The sequence below is a fragment of the Mus musculus genome, chromosome 1, assembly GCF_000001635.26.
Source record: "Mus musculus strain C57BL/6J chromosome 1, GRCm38.p6 C57BL/6J".
NCBI classification, from domain to species: Eukaryota; Metazoa; Chordata; class Mammalia; order Rodentia; family Muridae; genus Mus; species Mus musculus.
The window spans coordinates 180,630,652-180,650,173 of NC_000067.6; the positions used below are offsets into that span (position 1 = coordinate 180,630,652).

Sequence of the window (19,522 nt, forward strand, 5' to 3'; positions counted from 1 at the left end):
CTTAACTGGTGAACCAACCTTCCAGTCCCCTCCATTGTCCTTCAGGCACTTTCTCTCTTTTGCAATGCCTTCCTCTCCCAGGATACCCCTGTACTCAGGCACTCTGTGCCAAGCATCCTCAGTACCCCACATCTTTATTGGCCACGTAAGGAGATCTCAGGCTGAAATAGACGACGTCTCCAACATTCCTGATCCCATGTGTTTGGGTTTCTCTGAGGTGCAGACCTGGAAGGAAACGATGTGCAGGCATGTGGAGGCAGCACTTTCAAAGGACAGAGCAGAGACACCTCAGACTACAGAGCTGGCCTGACGCCTGCAGAGGGAAGAGGAAGATGGGCCAAGGGCACTCTCTATGAGGTGCTTCCCAAGTCAATCCTGACCAGGCTGCTGAGGCTGTCAATCACAACTTACTTACCCCTTGTATTATGCTAAGGGAAGTCACTGGTTTAAGTCCCTGGGTCATATATTACAGGCGGAGGATACAACATGGCACTAGCAGAGGCTCAGTAGTAAAGGGACTGAGGTCTCGAGTACAGGTTCCTCAGTCTCCCAGTGACTGGGTTCCACGGGGTGCACAGTAGATCCAGGTCTTGGACCATTGAGGACATATATTTAACACCTGTTTGTATCTCTTAGCTGAGCTATGGAGTATGTGGGTATATTCCATCTCTATAGAAAAACCCTTGGTTATTGACCACCTCCGGCTTCACTAAGGAAATAAGTATTAAACAATACCAGAATGCAGATTCATCCTGACCCCACACGGTCCACAGGGTGGTGGCCACAGAGCATCATTTGATATATTCCATAGCCAAGAGAGCCATGGATGAGTGTGCAGCCAGTCCAGGTCATGGCACACAGATGTCCTGGAACACAGACTGCCTATCACAACTGTCATGAGAGGCAGGCTTAGTTCCATTCACTCTGCCTGCCCAGATACTGGCTCCAGGCAGCCCGGAAGAGCATGGTAGGGAGTGGACACTGCGGTAGTTTTGGCCAGGGTAGGGGGTTGGGAGGTAGGCAGCAACTGGAAGCTAGCAGCTAAATGCATCCCTCACAGCTGGAACCCTCCGCGGCTATGGACATCCATTTCAGCACAAGCTTTTTAAAAGGCCAGCCTCCCATGCTGGGCAAGGTGGTGACTTGTGCCCATTAATCCAAGTCCTGGGGAGTAGAGGGGAAGGAAGGGTGCCAGGTGTTCAAGGCCAAGCCTGTGCTACATGAGACCCTGGCTCAGTCAATTAAGTGACTGCCTCACAAGCCTGAGGACCTGAGTGCGATTCCCAGAACCCACTATAAAAAGGAAGAAAGCTGATCATGGTGGCACTTATGATCCCAGCGCTGGAGAGGCGGAGACAAGTGGATTCCTGGAGCTTGTGGCCAATCAGGGTTGCCTAATCATTGAGGTACAGGCCATTGAGAGACTCTGTCCCAAAAAGAAAAGAAAAACACCGAGGTGGGTTTCACCTACCAAGAAAGGACGCTGGAGGTGGCCCTCTGGCCTCCACACACACATGTGTGCACGAACACATACATGTGTGTGTACATGTGGGCCTTTGCATGTCACCCTCTGCCAGGAACGTCTTTGTTTCCTCCTGGTCCCTTCTACTTGTCCTTCGTGACTCAGGTTCAGACCACGTCTCTAGAGAGTGTTACTGTCCTTCCCCTGCTGCTAATGGCGTCAGGTCATGTTATGCCCCAAATAGGACACCATTGGCATTTGAGAACATCACAGAAACCTCCTCACCTCTCCTAACCCTTCACCCTGACGCTGATGACAAGACTTCTATTCTAGAAAGAGTTTCCCTATCCCTACAGGAAAGGTGTATTCTCATCTCTGAAGACAAGGGGACCCCAACAGGAGTCTGAACACAACAGCTATGAGAATCCCCCACTTAGAATATGATTAGGTCATAACTGTTTAATCCAATCCTATTTTTTCCTGTTGGTCCTCTTCTCCATCAAACCCCACTTAAAATCTACATGGCTACCTGTTTCCCTGGGTCTTCATTTCCTTATGAAGACTTCTGTATTATATTAAACGTAAATACATTTCTCTTTCTTGTTATTAATCTGTCTTTCTCAGAGAAGGGACTCTTGTGTTCCAGGGAGCTTCAGCCAGGATCCCGGAGAGGCCTGAGAAAAGTTATTTCTTTTCCCCCTGGTGATAGGATTCAAACTACCATTTTGTACATGCCAAGCACACACTCTACCACAGACCCAGAGAAATAATTTTCTTCCCTCATATCACCTATTGTATGCTGCTATGGCATCTGGTCCTCAGCCTAGAGCAATACTATAATTGCCCATAGAGTATGTCTGTCTCAATTGGGCTATGAAGGGAAGGTGCTATTTCACTTGGGATTTTACAGCCCTAGTACCTGCCCTATAGTAGGTTTCCAATGAACAATGTCAGACAATCACTGGATAATTGCTTCAAATACTAGGATTAAGAAGAGACTGTAAGGCTGCAGTGATGGCTAGGCAGTTAGGGGTGGTGATTGCTCTTCCCAAAGACTCAGGTTCAGTTCCCACATGGCAGCTCAAAACTATCTAACTCCAGTTCCAGGGGATCTGATGCCCTCAGACAGACATACATGCAGGCAAAACACCAATGTACATAAAATAAAAATAACTGGAGGAGGAGGAGAAGGAGAAACTATAGCTAGGTGGTAGTGGTACACTCCTTTAATCTCAGTGCTTTGGAGGCAGAGGCACGAGGATCTCTGAGTTTGAGGCCAGCCTGCTGTGGTGACCTGAATAGGTATGGCTATCATAGACTCCTATGTTTGAATGCTTGACCCATAAGGAGTAGCATTACTAGGAGGTGTGGCCTTGTTGGAGTGTGACCTTGTTAGGGGAAGTGTGTCACTATGGAGACAGGCTTTGGAGTCTTATATTTGTTTAAGCTACATCCAGTGTGATACACAGTCTCCTTTTGCTGCCTTTGGATCAAGATATAGAACTCTCAGCTCCTTCTCCAGCACCATGTCTGCCTGTATGCCACCATGCTTCTCGACATAATGATAATGGATTAAACCTCTGAAACTGTAAGCCAGCCTTGATTAAATGTTTTCCTTTATAAGAGTTGTTTTGTTCACAGTGTGTCTTCACAGCAATGGAAACCCTAAGACACCTGGTCTACAGAGTGAACTCTAGGACAGCCAAGGCTACACAGAGAAACACTGTCTTGAAACACTCAAGAGAGGGGGAGGGAGAGAGAGAGAGACAGAGAAAGATTTTATTTATTTATTTATTTATTTATTTATTTATTTATATTGTGAATGTGTACATGTGTAGATGCCATAGCACACATGTGGAGGTAGGACAACTTGGGGAGACAGTTCTCTTCTTCCTCTGAATGGGTCCCAGGACAGAATTGGCAGCAAGCACCTTTAAAGGCTGAGCCTTCTTGCTGGCTCCATGACTATCCGACTCTCTTTTTTCTTCTTTCTTTTTGATACAGGGTCTCTCTATGTAGCCCTGACCATCCTGGAACTTATTTTGTAGACCTGATTGGCCTCAAACTTAGAGATCCTATCACCTCTGCCTCCAGAGTGCTGAGATTAAAGGCTTGCACTACCATGTCAGTGACGATCCAGTTCATGTTTCTTTATAAGATACTTTTTTCTTTGTTATGACCACTATTGGATAAGAAGCAGCTTGGGGAGGAAGGATTGAGGGTACAGCCCATCAATGGCTGGGAAAGCATAGCAAAGTTCTCGCCAGTCATGGCAGAAGGAGGATGTGGCTGAAGACTCCTCACACCTTGGGGGAGAAGGAGCAGAGGGAAAGACTGGGCCGGAAGTGGGGTAGAAATGTAAGCACAAAGACCCATTCTCTATGAACCCACTTCTTCCAGCTCCATCTTACCTCCTGAAGGTTCTGCAGTCTCCTAAAATGGTGCAGTAAGTGAGGGGCCAAGTGTCCAAATACATGAGCCATACACACCACAGATACATACATATGCATCCAGGAACACCTTGATGGGGTCAAGTCCACCATGTTGAAGTGTCCGGTCTTGTTTGGATGAAGACTTTGCCTTGGGTGCCTGTCTTGGTGTGCTCTCTTCCCTGACGCTCTTCAGTGCGTTTAGAAATTGACTCAGTTGCTGTGTGAGGTGAGGCTGTCCTTCTAGACCCTCTCATATAGAGTAACCTAGCATGGGATATCCTGGGAAAAGAGGCTGCTGTTATTCCTTTGAGGAAGTGTTATTCTTCCCTGTCTTGGCTTCATTACAAAGATGGGAAAATAAAAGGTTCCATAAGTAACCAAGGTGCACCAGTAAATTTTACTAAGAATAATGGTTTTAGAAGGAGTGTCATAGAAAAAAGCACTTAGTTAGGGCACAAGTTGGGAACAAGTTAGGGCACAAGCAGGACATAGGAAAGAGCAGGAGGGAGCTGGAGTTTTTTTTTTGTTTTTTGGTGTTTTTTTTTTTTTTTTTTTTTTTTTTTTTTTTTTTGGTTTTTCAAGACAGGGTTTCTCTGTATAGCCCTGGCTGTCCTGGAGCTCACTTTGTAGACCAGGCTGGCTTCGAACTCAGAAATCCGCCTGCCTCTGCCTCCCGAGTGCTGGGATTAAAGGCGTGCGCCACCACGCCCGGCGGGAGCTGGAGTTTATGACTGGAGTGTGAGTTGTGGTGTGAGCTGGTGTTTATGTCTGGGGTGAGAGCTGTGGTGTAAGTTGTGGAGATAGAATTCTCTCTTTCTCACTCTCTTCCTCCCTCCCTCCCTCCCCCTTTCTTTCTTTAGATATCTGATGATCTCCTAGAGCCATTTTTTAATTAATTTATCGACTGCATTAATAACATGCACCTGTGCTTGTGTGCCACAGCACTCTACAGAGAAAAGAGGACAGCCTGTGGGAGTTGTTCTGTCCACCACCATACGGGTCCTAGGGATGGAACTTCGGTGATCAGGTTTTGAGGCCTGACAACCTCATTTACCTGCTGAGTCACCTTACCAGCATTCTTGGAATCATAATCATAAAAAGAATACATCTGTTAGGGACCCAGTTTCCTTCTCCTGCAGCCGCTTGGGTCCAGCGAGAAAAGCAGCTTCTCACTGTAGCAAGGTTTTCAGAATTTTGAGACGTTTAATGGAGGAGACAGGTGGGAGAGGGAGCAGTTTGATGTCAGCCTGCCAACACACAAGGCCCAGCAGAGCATCTCTTTGGCCTATTATCTTTGGTTCAGAGAGGAAATTTGATACAAAGGTCTGTTCCACTGGATCTCAAATATTTCCGGAAGGTCCACTTGTTAAAGGCTTGATCTTCAAGACTGCAATATAGCAGAGGTTCTCAACCTGTGGGTCTCAACCCCTCAAGGGCTGAATGGCCCTTTCACACGATCACCTAAGACCATCAGAAAACACAGATATTTACATCATGATTCATAACAGTAACGAAATTAGTTACGAAGTAGTGATGAAAATAATTTTACGGTTGGAGAGTCACAACCCAAGGAACTGTACTAAAGAGTCGAAGCATTAGGAAGGTTGAGAATTCCAACAACTTAGGAAGGTGGGGTTTGTCCTAGAAGGGATTTGTAGGGTCTCAGTCCCCACCTCATTCTCTCTTCTGCCTTGAGATGAGTGCCTTATTGTAGCATCCTCCTATCTATGTGCTGTTTCACCATAGATACAAAGCCATGGGGTCACCCCATCATGGACCAAAACTTCCAAACCTGTGAGCCTTTTTCCTTTATAAGTTGATTATTTTAGAGATTTGTTTAGAGAGACAGAAAGCTGATTAACAAAATAGGAAAACAGGGCTTTCCCTGTAGCAGTTTTATTACCATCTAGTTCACACATATGTAATTCACATGTTGTTTTCTACATGGTTTTAGCAGAGGTGCAGCTATGCAGCCACCACTGCAGTCTTAGAACCTTCATCACACCCAAAAGAAATCCTGAACCCTTGACTGGTTACTCATTTCCCACTCAAGCCTCCCAGCTGCCGGACTCGTCTAATCTCTTCTCTTTTTATAGATTTGACAACTCTGGACATTTCCCAAGGATAGAATCACACAATTTGTTCTTTTCAGACAGGCTTCTTTCGATGAGCAGGTTTTTGTTTGTTTGTTTTTTCCATGAGACAGGGTTTCTCTGTGTAGCCCTGGCTGTCCTGGAACTCACTTTGTAGACCAGGCTGGCCTTGAACTCAGAAATCCGCCTCCTGAGTGCTGGGATTAAAGGCGTGCGCCACCACGCCCGGCTTGTTGAGCAGGTTTTAAAAGTTCATCCACATTGTGGTGTTCATCAGTAAATTTCTTTATTTCTTTTTTGGATGATTCCATTCCATAGATAAATTAGTTTTTGTTGTTGTTGTTTTGAGTCAGGGTCTCATTATGTAGACCAGGTTATCCTAAAACTCAGAGATCTGTCTGCCTCTGCTTCCTACCTGCCAGTACTGGGAAGGTGTGTACCACCACACCCAGTGTTGTTGATTTTTAATTAAGCATATGTGTGAGGGTAGTGCAAGAGTCCCGACACCTTTGAGGCCACAAGAGTGTGTCAATGTCCTTGGAACTGTAGTTACAGACATTTGTGAATTGATAAGGATACAGGGAGACTCTGATTATCTTGAGAACACTATCTACTCTTAGCCCTGGCCCCTTTTGTTGCTGGAGAGGGGCTCAGGAGGCTTAGCTAACTGTAAACTTACTGCGAAGGTGGGCCTTGAGCTTCTGATACTTGTCAAGTGCTAGGATTACAGGTATATGCCAGCACACCTGGCTAAGATACACCATGTTGTCATGCTTGTTTATATTCTAAAGCTAAATCTATTGAAAAGCTACATATACAGCTATAGAGAAAAACCATTCACTATGCTACTATCTAGAGGTAGTCACCATTAACACGTGTACCTTTTGTTCTCGGTTAATCTATGCATGTATACTTGGTAAATGAAATTTTACTTTGTGCCCTTCAGAGGACTTGTTGTGGTTACTTCTCTTTTCCACTATGTGGGTACCAGGGATCAGACTAAAGTCATTAGGTTTGGCAGCAAGCATGTCAGTTTTATGGTAAATTGGTGTGTGTGTGTGTCTTCATGTTTGTTTTTGTGATTCTAAGAATAGAAAAGCCAGGGAATCACAATACCTTTATCTAGGTGATTTTTTTAAAAAAATATTTATCATATGTAAGTACACTGTAGCTGTCTTCAGACACTCCAGAAGAGGGAGTCAGATCTCGTTATGGATGGTTGTGAGCCACCATGTTGTTGCTGGGATTTGAACTCAGGACCTTTGAAAGAGCAGTTGGGTGCTCTTACCCACTGAGCCATCTCATCAGCCCGTGATTTTGTTTTTTAATGACTTAGTGTTCTTACAGAGTCTCATTGTGTGGCCATGGCTGGCCTGGAACTCAAACTGACAAAGATCTGCCTGTCTTTACCTACCTAGTATTGTGTGGCAGACTTTCCTGGGGAGGGGGTGAACAAACTCTTTTCACCCCAAACAGGGAATCAATTACAGACCAAAGCATGATAGCACCAAAGTCCAACTTTGTGAACCAGTAAGTTCCTGGGTTATAGGAGCTGAAATGACTCAAAAACAGCTGCATCACTAAAGGTGACCCCCACATGGGTGACAACTTGTGAAAGCTAGAAACTACAGCAGACTGCAGTCTGCAGGCAACCCAACAGGTTGCTGAGTCCTTTCCAAATGGTTCAGTTGGTCTGAGCCTCTTCCTGGCAGCTCAGTGTCTGTGTCTTCTACAGTTCAGCAGGTCTTTGCTTCCACACTGCTTTGGCTCGCCTGCTTCTCCTGGACTTATCCCTGCTTCTTCCAGGTACCAGGGCTTAGCTGAAAGTGACTCTCACAAGTCCTTACACTTTACATACTCTTGGGGGAGAGAGGGGTCTAATGAATCTAGTCTGTTTCAGGAACTTCCTGAAACGGTTTTGAATTGTTAGTTTCCTTAAGGAGATTTCCTGCAGTATTTCTCCTTCCCATAGTGTATCTTGTTTCACTTCCCTGAAAACATCTTAAGAAATTTCCTGGGTCTGGAGAGATGGCTCAGTGGTTAAAAGCATTCAGTGCTCTTCTGAAGGTCCCAAGTTCAAATCCCAGCAACCGCATGGTGGCTCACAACCACCTGTAATGAGAATGGATGACCTCTTCTGGTGTGTCTGAAAACAGCTACAGTGTACTTACACATAATAAATAAACCTTTTTTGAAAGAAAGAAAGAAAGAAAGAAAGAAAGAAAGAAAGAAAGAAAGAAAGAAAGAAAGAGAAAAAAGAAAGAAAGAAAGAAAGAAATTTCCCTCCAAAACGGAAGGTTTTATTTCAGGAAACAGCTACACAACATGGGGTACTGGGATTAAAGGAGTATACCACCAAGCCCAAAGTGTGTTTTAAAGCAAACAAGATAACTTACAAAATCGTGTCATCCTAAATTGGAATATACAAATGAAGGAAACTTATCCTATGGTTTCTGTTGCTATGGGTAGAATCACGGTGTCTCCTTCAAAACTCATATTGAAGTTTAATCTGTCATGCAACAGTATTAAGAAGCTCTGACCCTCCCAAATGGGATTCACATCCTCCTGGCAGCTCAGCTGTCTGTCTCTTCTACCCAGCAGCAGGTCTCAGTATGAAGGGACACTCATGCTCTTCCATCTCGGGAAGAGAACGCATCCTTCACCCCGGGAGACATAACAGCAAGATACCCATCATGGAAGGAGAAAGCGGCCCTCATCACAACCACCGGACATTGCCAGAATCCAGAACCATAATAAATGTCTGTCATTTAGTAATTACCAAGCAAGTCACAAGGTACCTTGTCTCAGAAGCATAAATGGATTAACACATGCTGTTACATTAGAGAGAAACCAAGGTAGTGAAAAATGTATGAAAACTGCCTCTGAGTAAAATCTGACTTGCTCTGATCTGACAACACCTGTCTACTAGGTTTCACCATTCTTGCCTCTCTCTTCTCTCTCAGCTTCCTCCATGTTGATTGCTGCTCTTTTATTCTCAGAGAGTTAAATTATGCCCGATCTCATTTTCAAATTGATGAAGACACCCAAGTCCCAAGCAGGACCAGTTTCCTGTTACGAGGCAGGCTGGTCTGAATGTGTTCAGAAGGCTCAGGGGGGGTTAGATTCTCTCAGAAGGCTAGGTTACTTTGTTACAACGTTTTACTTCCCGCCCACCTCCTCCCCCACTTACCCTGGGCCCAGAAGGGCCAGCACCCATGTGCTTCTCTTGCTCGCACTAGTCTTTCCCCTCACCTCTCGAAAGGTGGATTTTCCATCCTGCCCCTCCCTCCACCCCAGATTCAGCGGTACTCCCTACTGTCTATAAACTGGAGGCTGTAGCAGCAAACAGCTGGCTGCAAGGAGCCATTATAAGTTCTTTCCACTCATTAAGCAAGAGTGGAATTTTTGCCTGCATTTTACTGAGGAGAAGTTGAAGCACAAGTATTAAGCTTGCCTGGGACTGATACAAGTAGCAGCCCAAGTTGCACCCTTAACTTTCACAGCCTGCTGCCCTTTTCCTGAGCCTGAAGTCTTCCACTCTATTGCTCGCCCAAGAGTCTCATCTTGTCTTTCTCCAACCTGTGCCTCACATTCTTGAATGTGTTCTAGAAAAGAAATGAAAGCCTGCCCTTCGTACTACTTAAGACCTCGCTTTATTCTTTTTACCAAGCCCAACTTAGCCTGGGCTGGCCTGTCTAGATCTGCTCTCACCTCACTGAACCATCTTTAAACTTTTTAGTTTGTGGAAGTCACTCATCCACTCGTTTTTGTTTTGTTTTAAATTCTCCATTCGCCGACTACCCCCTCCTCATAAATCCCTGGAGAATAGACCCACCCCGGAGATCAACCACGCTTGTAAAAATAGTAGTTGAAAAGCCACCGTGGTTTAAATACTAGAAAGTGTTACAGATGGGAACCGTGAAATCTTTCCCGGCTTCTTTCAGCAAGGGAGGAATCCCCATCCAGTTTCATTACACTTGGCTAGTGTCACTTGTGTCTTCCCCAAGCATCCTTAGTCACTGTGAGGCTCCCAGCTCACTACCGGTCTCGGGTGGAGCGCATTAGAGAAAGAAAGCAGGACAGTTCACTAGCCCTCGGCCTACACCAACTTGGTGACCTCTCAAGGTCTCGTCCCGGCCGCTCGCAGCTCAGGTTCCGGCCCGGGCCGCCCGGACCCCGCGTCCGTGACCTGCAGGCGAAGCGGACGCCGCGGCCCGGGCACTCGGTGGGGGGGAAGGGCAGGGGCCGGGGCGCCGGAGAAACGCGATCTGGGGAGCCGAGTCCACGTTACTTTGGGCAGAGCCCCCTCCGTGCCAAGCGACCAGGAACCCAGGTCTCGTCCGCCGCGCCACCGGCCCGGGCCTGCGTCCCGCTCCCCTCGGGAACCGGCCTGCAGTTCCCGCAGCCGCAGCGCGGGCCGCGCGCCGGGAGCGAGCGCAGGCGAGGGGGGCGGCGCGGGCGGGCGCATCGGTGCTGGCGCCGCGCCCCCCGCGCTCGGCCCTACCGGGCCTCTCGGCGAGGCGTCCCCTGTCCTCCTCCGGGCCCGGCCCGGGGTGCGGGCGAGGCCCCGAGGCCCCCTCCCGCCGGGCTCGGGCGGAGCCGGACGGCCTGGCGGGAGCAGGCGCCGCGGGCCGCGAGCTCCTCATTCGAACCTCCCTCGCAGACAGTCTCCGCCCCACAATGCACCGGGGCGGGCAGCCTTTGAAAAAGCGGCGCGGCTCGTTCAAGATGGCGGAGCTCGACCAGTTGCCTGACGAGAGTAAGTAGCGTCTCAGAGCAGCCCTCCTTCCCGCCGGTTGCCCGTCCCGGGGTCGCACCGGCCGAGTCCGGTTGCCGGGCAGGTGGGATGGCCGCCAGCCCACCGCAGTCCCCGGCCTTCCTCCTCAGGCGCTGCCGCCGCGTCGCCGCCTTTGTTATGGTGTCTTGTGTGTCTGTTTCTGGGGTTGTGCGAGCGCCAGCGCCGGAAACCGAAAGCCCGGGAGTCCAGCCTGTCCTGACGGAGTCGGCGGCTGCTCTCCCGGAGCGACTGCTGTCGCCGGCCGGGGTGGGCGAAGAGCGGCCCCCCAGTTGCGGGCGCCGTCCTCCTCGCCCGCCCGGTTATGTAACTCGCCGGCCGGGGGCCGGGAGGGCTCGGGCTGGGCACCGGGGACACAGCCCCTCTTGGTGCCCCGGGCCTCCGATCTGATCCTCTGACGGCTCCTGCTTCTGCAGGCACTTGTGATCGCTCCCCCCGACCCCCCGCGTCCATCCTGGAAGTGTTTTCTTCCGTGTCACACAGGCTTGGCCCCTTCCCCTGGGACTACAGGTGGCCCTGGACCTTTCCGGAGATGATCCAGCCGGGATACAGTGCCGAGGTAGCCCCATTCCCAGTCTCCCTCCTGAGTGGATGTGTCTCTAGACTGTGGGGTGGGCATTACACACGGATGTGAGCACCGCAGCCCATATAAGTATGTTATTCTGCCTGACACCCACCCCTGTTCACTGCCTCACTTCTCCTTCTATACTCACAACCTCTGAGACGGATGTTCACCTGTCCGCAGACAGTAAAGCCAGCTACTCTGCGACCTAAGGACAAGGGAACAATTTTGTAATTTTCATATTGCACACATTATTAAAAGGCATTTTAGTTACAAAATGGTCTTGAAGCAACACGTACTCTGTGGTGTGTATTTGTAGCCCTTGGTCAACGAAAGGTTCGCAGGTGTGGTGGCGCACATCTTTAATCTCAGCACTCGGTAGGAAGAGGCAGGTGGATCTCCGAGTTCGAGGCCCACCCAGTCTACATACCAAGCTCCAGGACAGCCAAGGCTACACAGAGAAATCCTGTCTTGGAAAACAAACAAACAAACAAACCTCCAAACTGAGCAATCTGTATTTAGAACGATTGTATCATTTTTATGACAAATAAAGTAGTGGTTTTGTTTTTTAACCATTTGGTGTGCCCCAACAGGAAGTCAGGTCAGAGAAACCCGTTTCAAAAGCAAAGAAAAAACTCGAACTCTGTAAGATGTATCTGTGGGCAACGCAAATATGCCTTTAAAAGAGAGATAACTCTTAATTCTGTTTTCTTTGATATCGTGTATTTCTTATATTGTTAAGTCAGAAGTTCAGGTTGCCAGTATTCAGAATGTTTGTGTTTTAATTTTGATTTAGACCAGTGCTAAGTCTCAAAAGAACGTTCTCGATGGTGGATGGAGATGTCACTTTTCTAGTGTGCAGTGAGCAACCGGTAGTCACCTGTGACTAGATGGCTCAGGTGCTGCTCTTTTATTTCTATTTAATCTTGACTTATATTTAAATAGCTAGTGATTACTGTATTGATAAGGCATTATCTATAGAATATCCCTAAGTTTATCGTTCTTGTTTGGAGAATATGGTTGATTGATATTTACGATGCTTGAAAATATAGATAATTCAAGTAAGTAGAATGTTACCTGCCATCTGAAGAGATTTTTTTTCTTAAGCTGGGCACCGTGACGTGTGTTAACCTAACACATGTGAGCTAAGACAAAAGGCTAACTCTTAAGTTGGAGGCCAGCCTGGGCTGTACTGTAAAATGTTTCATCATCTGTAATGGGTACGCTCTGTGACTTCTCAGGGCTGTCTCACCTGCAGTCACACGGTTGTTGGTCAGCAGCCCACCAGAGCTGAGCCACTTAGGCTTTTCCTCATGCCTGTGGTGATGGTTAATTTTGATAGCTTGATTGCATTGAGAAATACCTAGGAGATCAGCAAAGCACACCTCTAGATGTGTCTGTGAGCATACCTTTAGGAGAAGGATTTTCTTACTTGTTCTTTGTACAAACTTAGGGTTTACATTGAGGTTCAGATATTAGCTACACTGTTACACTATGTATAACCTAATTGTTGATACTACCATGCAATGTCTCTGGGACTTGGGGAAGGGTGTGTGTGTGTCTTTTTTTAGCTAAACTACCGGTTTGTCAAAAGCAAGAATTGTAATTTTGATTTGTTAGCAATGACACAAATAGACTTAAAAATTTGACTAAAATGGAACTGAATTTGGAGTAATATTACTAATAAGATGGAGCATGATCTTGGAAAGAGAAAGTAATTTCAGTGTGATTTGAAAAAACACTAATTTTTTTGTATTTTTCCCCCCAGTTTAGTTAAGGGAGCTATGTAGTATATTAGCTAATAGCTCCTGTAACATCAATTATAAAAGTTATCATTTCCTGAGTATTTACTGTAACTAGGTGTATAAAAAAAGAAATACACATGCATGTACTCACGCACGCCTGCACTCACTCACGCACAGTCCCGTTTGCTTTCCGTACATTTGATCTTCATTTCGGTTGATGTAAGTACATGATTTTTACGTGAGCACAATCTTAGCTCTAAGCTCTTGTTCTTGAACTCTTGCTATTTTACATCTCTTAGATGTTGCAGAGGGATCATCAAACTTAAGAATTATTTCAGAATTTATCTCAGAATTCCACCCTAGCACACAGTGCTAGGTTCCAGGAGTCCCAGTCTTTTTTTTGTTTTTGAGACAGGGTTTCTCTGTGTAGCCCTGGCTGTCCTGGAACTCACTCTGTAGACCAGGCTGGCCTCGAACTCAGAAATCCGCCTGCCTCTGCCTCCTGAGTGCTGGGATTAAAGGCGTGTGCCACCACTGTCTTAATGAACAGTTACATTGTGTATCTGTGTGATGGAGCAGAAACCTAGTTATCTTTGCTTTCCTCCTACTTCCCGTATTTATACATTCACTAAGTCCTGGAGTTTACCTTCTGGATGTGTCTCAATTCTTACTTTTTACAATCACCTAGCCCAGGTGGTTACCATTTTAGTAACCCACTGCCTCCCAGAGTGGGCCAAAGGGATCCTTTCAGAGCAGAAACGTCTTCCTCCTCTTACCTTGTAATCCTCAAGGCAGGGTCTCCATGTCTATCCCTGGCTAGCCAGACTCTCAGATTGTAGACCATGCTGATCTTGAACACGCAGCAATTCTGCTCTGCTTCTTGATTGCTAGGATTGCAGGTGTGTGCCATCGGTCCCAGCCATCCCTGTTTAAAACTTTTTAGTAGCTAAAGGTTTTTTTTCCTAAGGCCCAAGCATGTTTCCTGGCTACTCCCACTTCCCCGTTTATTGTGTACCTCTCCTCTCATTCTCTCTGAGTTAATTGGACTGTTTTCATTCTCTGTGCTACAGGCATATGCTGTTCTCTAGGCTGTCCCCCTCCCCTCACTTCCAGTTAACTTCTGCTTATTCTTTAGAATATCATGTTGAGATTTTTTAAAAATACATTTTTGTTATTTTTCTATTATGTGTATGTTCTATTATGTGTATTATGTGTCTGTCTGCATGTGGTTCTGTGCATGTATGAAGGGTACATATAAAGGCCAGAGGCATTGATGCCTCTGGAGATGGAGTTACAGGCATTTGTGGGCCACCCAGCATGGGTGTTAGGAACCAAACTCCAGGCTTCTGCAAGAGCAAAAGGTGCTCTGAACTGCTGAGCCTTCTCTCTAGCCCCCAATGGAAGAGTCTCTGCTTATTTTTTGTCCTCTGACGAGTACACATCTTCTTGAAGTTTTCCATACAATCTTGTGACTTCTCAGGGCTGTCTCACCTGCAGTCACACGGTTGTTGGTCAGCAGCCCACCAGAGCTGAGCCACTTATGTTTTTCCTCATGCCTGTGGTGATGGTTAATTTTGATAGCTTGATTGCATTGAGAAATACCTAGGAGATCAGCAAAGCACACCTGGTGTATCCTTGAACATACCTCCAAAAACATTTAGGTCATGAGGTTCTGACCTAATAAGTGGATTCCTCTCTTGTGGATTCATAGTCATACGATAGCATTGTTGGAGGTGGTGGAAGGTAGGGAGTGGGGCCTCCCTGGAGAAAATAGGTCAGTGGGGTCGTGGTAGTTTTGTGGTACCCTAGCATCTTCTGTATTCCCTTTTCTCCTCTTCCTGGCCATCTTGTCAGTTCTGCTTTTCCATACCTTCCATACAATGATGAAGTGAGTGAACCCTCTGAAAACCTGAGCAAAATCAATTTTCCCTACGTGAAGTCATTTAGTCAGATAGTCCTGTCACCGTCATTCAGAAGGAACTAGGAGCACGCCTGCATTCCCAGTCTAAGCACAACCCTGCTTTCCTCTCTCTACACCTCTCTCCCCCAAGCACAATGCCATTAACCCTGTTACAATTCAATTTGAACTAATTTCTCAGGGCTTTTATTTTTTGGCTAGGTTTCTTCTGCCTGGTCTCCATGTTGTGACACTCCACCTGTGGTGGGGGAGGGAGGTTTTTCTTCTTGATTTCATGGCTAATTCTTTTCAGATGTTGTTTCCTTGGAAGCTTCCCTGACTCCTGTTTATGTCGTAACTGTCATGAGGTATAATTACTGTCTCATGGAGTTATTTGTTGTACGTCTCTTTCCACTAGGATACAAACTCTCTGAGCTGGAGGCTTTGGTGGGGACCTCAGCTGTAACAGTGCTTATGGAGAGCAAGCAGTCAGTAAATACTGGTTGAATGTTGACAAAGTGGAACTGGTTAGAGCAGGATTCTAATTTAACCATGTTCACCTGCCTGTAAATTCATATGTTTAAACAGATGGGTAATTTGGTCAGTTAATGTAATGTGAGCCCGTCTGAAAATTAGCCATGTGTTGTATATACTGTTCTAAGCATTTGTGCTTATATCTCTTTACTCTCCTTTCACACATGAAGAAGCAGCAGCACAGGGAGTCGAGGTACTTTGTGGGAAATAACATAGCAAGGAAGTAGCAGAGCCAAGGTCTAAACAGTAGCCAGCCTCGATGTTCTAGAACCTATGCTGTCTTTTTAAAGAGTTATTTTAATTATTATATCCATGGTATATGCATGTGAGTGTAGGTGCTTGAAGAGGCCAGAGGCTTCAAATGCCCCTGGAGCTGGAGTTACAGATGGTTCTGAGCTGCCCAACATAGGTGAGGGGATTGAACTTGGTTCTTCTGCAGGAACAGTGCACATTTTTAGCTGCAGAGTCATCCTTCCTGATCACTGTACTGCCTCCAGAAAAGGTGCAAGGAGTTAAAGGTAGTAAATCAGAATCTGCAAGGTCTGAGCGCCACGTGGCCTTTGTGGAATAGACGGGTGCCCTTGTAACTTACACCCCTCTCTCAGACCCTTTTCAAGTGACCGCTCAGAGAAGCGGATTCATGAGTGTCTTTCCTCTCATGCTCCATTGTCATCCTGTTCACATTTTCCATAGGTTGTCAGCACTGGCTCGTACTTGTTTCCCTGCCCTCCTAACTAGAGCAGAAGCTCCAGGAAAACATGGACTTTGGCACATTGCTGTGGGGTCTCTGTTGCCTGAGCAAGAACTACCCTGCAGACAGCACTTAGTATATACCCACGTTTTCCTGGAATGAACTGTATTTTCCTTGGTATCTTGGCTATATTTCCAGTCTACCTTACTATTTCTTGGTTATATTTTATTTGAAGCTTTCTAGTAGAAATTTTATTTATTTTGTGTTACTAGTGGTTTAACATAATAGGCAAGTGCTCCTTACCCCTTATGGCTTTCTCCCCCTATTCTCTTACCCATGATTTTATGGTCTTTGAACACTAGACTTCAAAAATTCTTTTCCCTATTGAGTCTTGTACTTCCCCCACTCTTGTACTTCCCTTCGCTGTCAAGCCACCCTGTAGCTCTGTATCTCAGTGGGTTACCTGCCACAGATCCAATGAAGAGCTTTATCTAGTGACTCCCTCTACATTTATGCTATCCCTCCTTGGGTGTTCAGGAACCTATTTTCCTGTATGTTTTTTGTTTGTTTGTTTTTGTTTGTTTTCAAGACAAGGTTTTCTGTGTGGCCCTGACTGTCCTGGAACTCACTCTGTAGACCAGGCTAGCCTCAAAATCAGAGATCTACCTGCCTCTGCCTCCCACGTGCTGGGATTAAAGGTGTGCAACACCACTGTCCAGCTTCCTGAATAGATCTTTAAGCATTGTAAATATCTCTATTCAGGACTTTCAAGGAACTTTTCAGCTCTGACAGTCTCTGATCATGTTTATTTTCTGTTTATTCTGTTACCTCTTCTGATTTTTGTTCCAATAGTGAGTTTTCTTTCTCTTTCCCTCCAGTGCTAGAGTACTTTTGGATGAAGAGGCACAATGACAATCTGACTGTGCTCTTTTTTTTTTTCCCTACATTTTTGTCTCTTAGAATAATTTCTAACTGCTGTCACAACCTCCACAGGCCTGCCGGGCCTCTGCAGTCCTTCCTTGATCACCAGGCTGTGTATTCCTTTCCTTTCCCAGACAGGGCCGGCTGTAGTGGGACTCAGCATGTGCCTCTCTCATGCTGAGCTACAGACTTGAGCCGCCGCTGCTGCTGCTGCCGCTTCCTTTGCATATCCAGCCACCCTATCAGACCCAACGCTGCTCAGACTACCTGGATGGAGCACCTTTCTACCCAAGCCAAGTTCTATTCCTCCAACCTTGATTATGAAAATATTTATTGATTTGGATTAGTTTGCTTGTTGGTTTTTGTTTTTTTGTTTTTTGAGACAAGGTCTCGCTGTGTAGCATTGACTGGCCTGGAACTTACTATGTAGACCAGGGTGGCCTGGAACTCACAGAGACCCCACCTGTAATGTCGTGCACCACCATACCTCGCTGATTTGTTTTATTTTTACTTTCAGGCTCTTCAGCAAAAGCCCTTGTCAGTTTAAAAGGTAAGAATTATGCCTTTCTAGATATGTATCACAATTTGAATATTTTTTCTCTTTCTTCTGTTATTTGTAACTCATTGTATCTTGTATTTACTTTTCACTGATAATTTTAAATTCATATGCTTTTAGAAGAAAATTCATCTTTATTTGCTAGTAATTTAATATTTCTCAAATTTTAATTTTCTAAAATTATCAATGAAAGTATATCTTCCTTTGTTTTTATTTTTTGAGATGGCTTGCAACTCACTGTGTAGACCAGACTGGCCTAGAACTCAGAGAGATCCACCTGCCTCTGCTTCCTGTTGAAAGTCACTGTGCCTCATTTAAAGACTACCTTAACCAGAACTGGAGTGGAGCTCAGCTGTGGAGTGCTTGCTTCCGCTCTCAGCTCAGTATTGTTGCTGTAAAAACACTGAACAGTCAAGAAACCTATGCTGAGCTTACATCAGTGTTGCTGGTTTTTTGGGTTTTTTTTTTAAAAAGAATTATCTTTTAAGAATATTGCATAATTCGAGGGGAGGTGGGGGGTGAGTAACAACTGGACTGTAAAAAAAAAGTAATTGAAAAAAGGAATATCACATGTTCTCTGAACTCTAAGAGTGAGATATTTCTAAAAAAAGGAGGAGGTAGTGGTAGCAGCCTGGAACTAAGAAAGTTCCTGCCTCAGCCTCCATCTAACTTAGATGTTTGTGGTTTGTTTTTGAGACAGGGTCTCTTATGTAGTGCTGGCTGGCCTGAAACTCAGTACATAGACCAGACAGGCCTCAAACTTTGGTAATCTTGCCTCTGCCTCCCAAGTACTAAATTGACAAGAATGCACCACAATAGTGGGCTTCTTAAGTATTTTGGCTTTTGAGACATAATCTTGTGTAACCTAGATTGACCTTAGATCCCTATGTGGCCAAGGTTTGCCTTGAACTACTAATCCTGTCTCAGGCTTTCTAGTGTTAGAATTACAGAATACCACCACACCTGCTCAAACTAACATTTCTTAGAGAAAAAAATTAGAGAATGCTGGTAAGCAAATTATAAGAAAAATAAGAACCATCGTGTGTGTGTATATACTAATCTTGTTTTATTGTATCTACATTTAAACATATGTCTGTATTTAAACATGATTCTTTACAAAACTTAAACTTATTCTGTATTTCATATGTCTAATCATTTAATTGATAGGATTTTTTTTGGTTTTCGAAAAACTCCAAAGTCATTTCTTTGAATTAAGAGAAACAGCTAAGCATAGTGGCCCACGCCTGTAGTCCCAGCTGTTGTGGAGGCTAAGGCAGGGCATTGATGTGAATTTGAGGTCAGTCTGGGCTATAGGAGTGTGCACACCACCACCCATACTATATTAACTGTCCTATGTTGTGTTTCACATAGTGAAGCAAAGGTCATTTAGAAATGTCCTTTAAGCAGCTCGGTGTGTAGCATGTGCTACACCCCATCACTTGGGAGCAGAGCTGCAGAAAGATCGCCCCAGGTTCAAAGACAGCCTGAGTTCCACAGTGAATCCCAGGCCACCCAGGGAAACAGTGAGGTCATGTCTCAGAAAGCAAACACAGAAGAAATGTCCTCTAGATTCAGAATTAGAGGTTTTTAGTTTTTATTTTCCATTGTCCTACTTTCAGTTAGAATTAAAAAAAAAAAAAAAAAAAGAAATCATTCTTAACAGAATAGAAGAATTACTAAAAACCTACATCCAAAACAAAAACCTGTATGTTCTGTATAGAAACGCAGTATTTAAGATGCATTGCTCTATCATTTTATTAAAAGAATAAGTGAAGTTTTTGTGGTTTTTGTGTTTTTAATGTTTTAAAGATGTAATTGTGTGGGGCTGGAGAGA

General features: G+C 45.4%; 1 protein-coding gene across 4 annotated transcripts in view; it reads left to right on the forward strand.

Annotated features, from left to right (window-relative positions):
* The first annotated feature begins 10,498 nt into the window (after nt 1–10,498).
* Nucleotides 10,499–19,522, forward strand: part of Lin9 (lin-9 homolog (C. elegans)) — a 49,538-nt gene continuing 40,514 nt past the window's right edge. For 2 of the 4 annotated variants that reach the window (NR_120498.1, NM_001103182.2), the window contains exons 1-2: nt 10,499–10,746; nt 17,650–17,682. Coding sequence is in view for 1 of the 4 variants with exons in the window: in NM_001103182.2 (NP_001096652.2) it covers nt 10,668–10,746; nt 17,650–17,682 (112 nt within the window). In the remaining 3 variants the exon portion in view is untranslated. Of the gene's footprint in view, nt 10,747–11,198; nt 11,342–17,649; nt 17,683–19,522 lie in introns of all 4 variants that reach the window. The other 2 variants (XM_006496988.3, XM_006496987.1) reach the window with 2 other exon arrangements.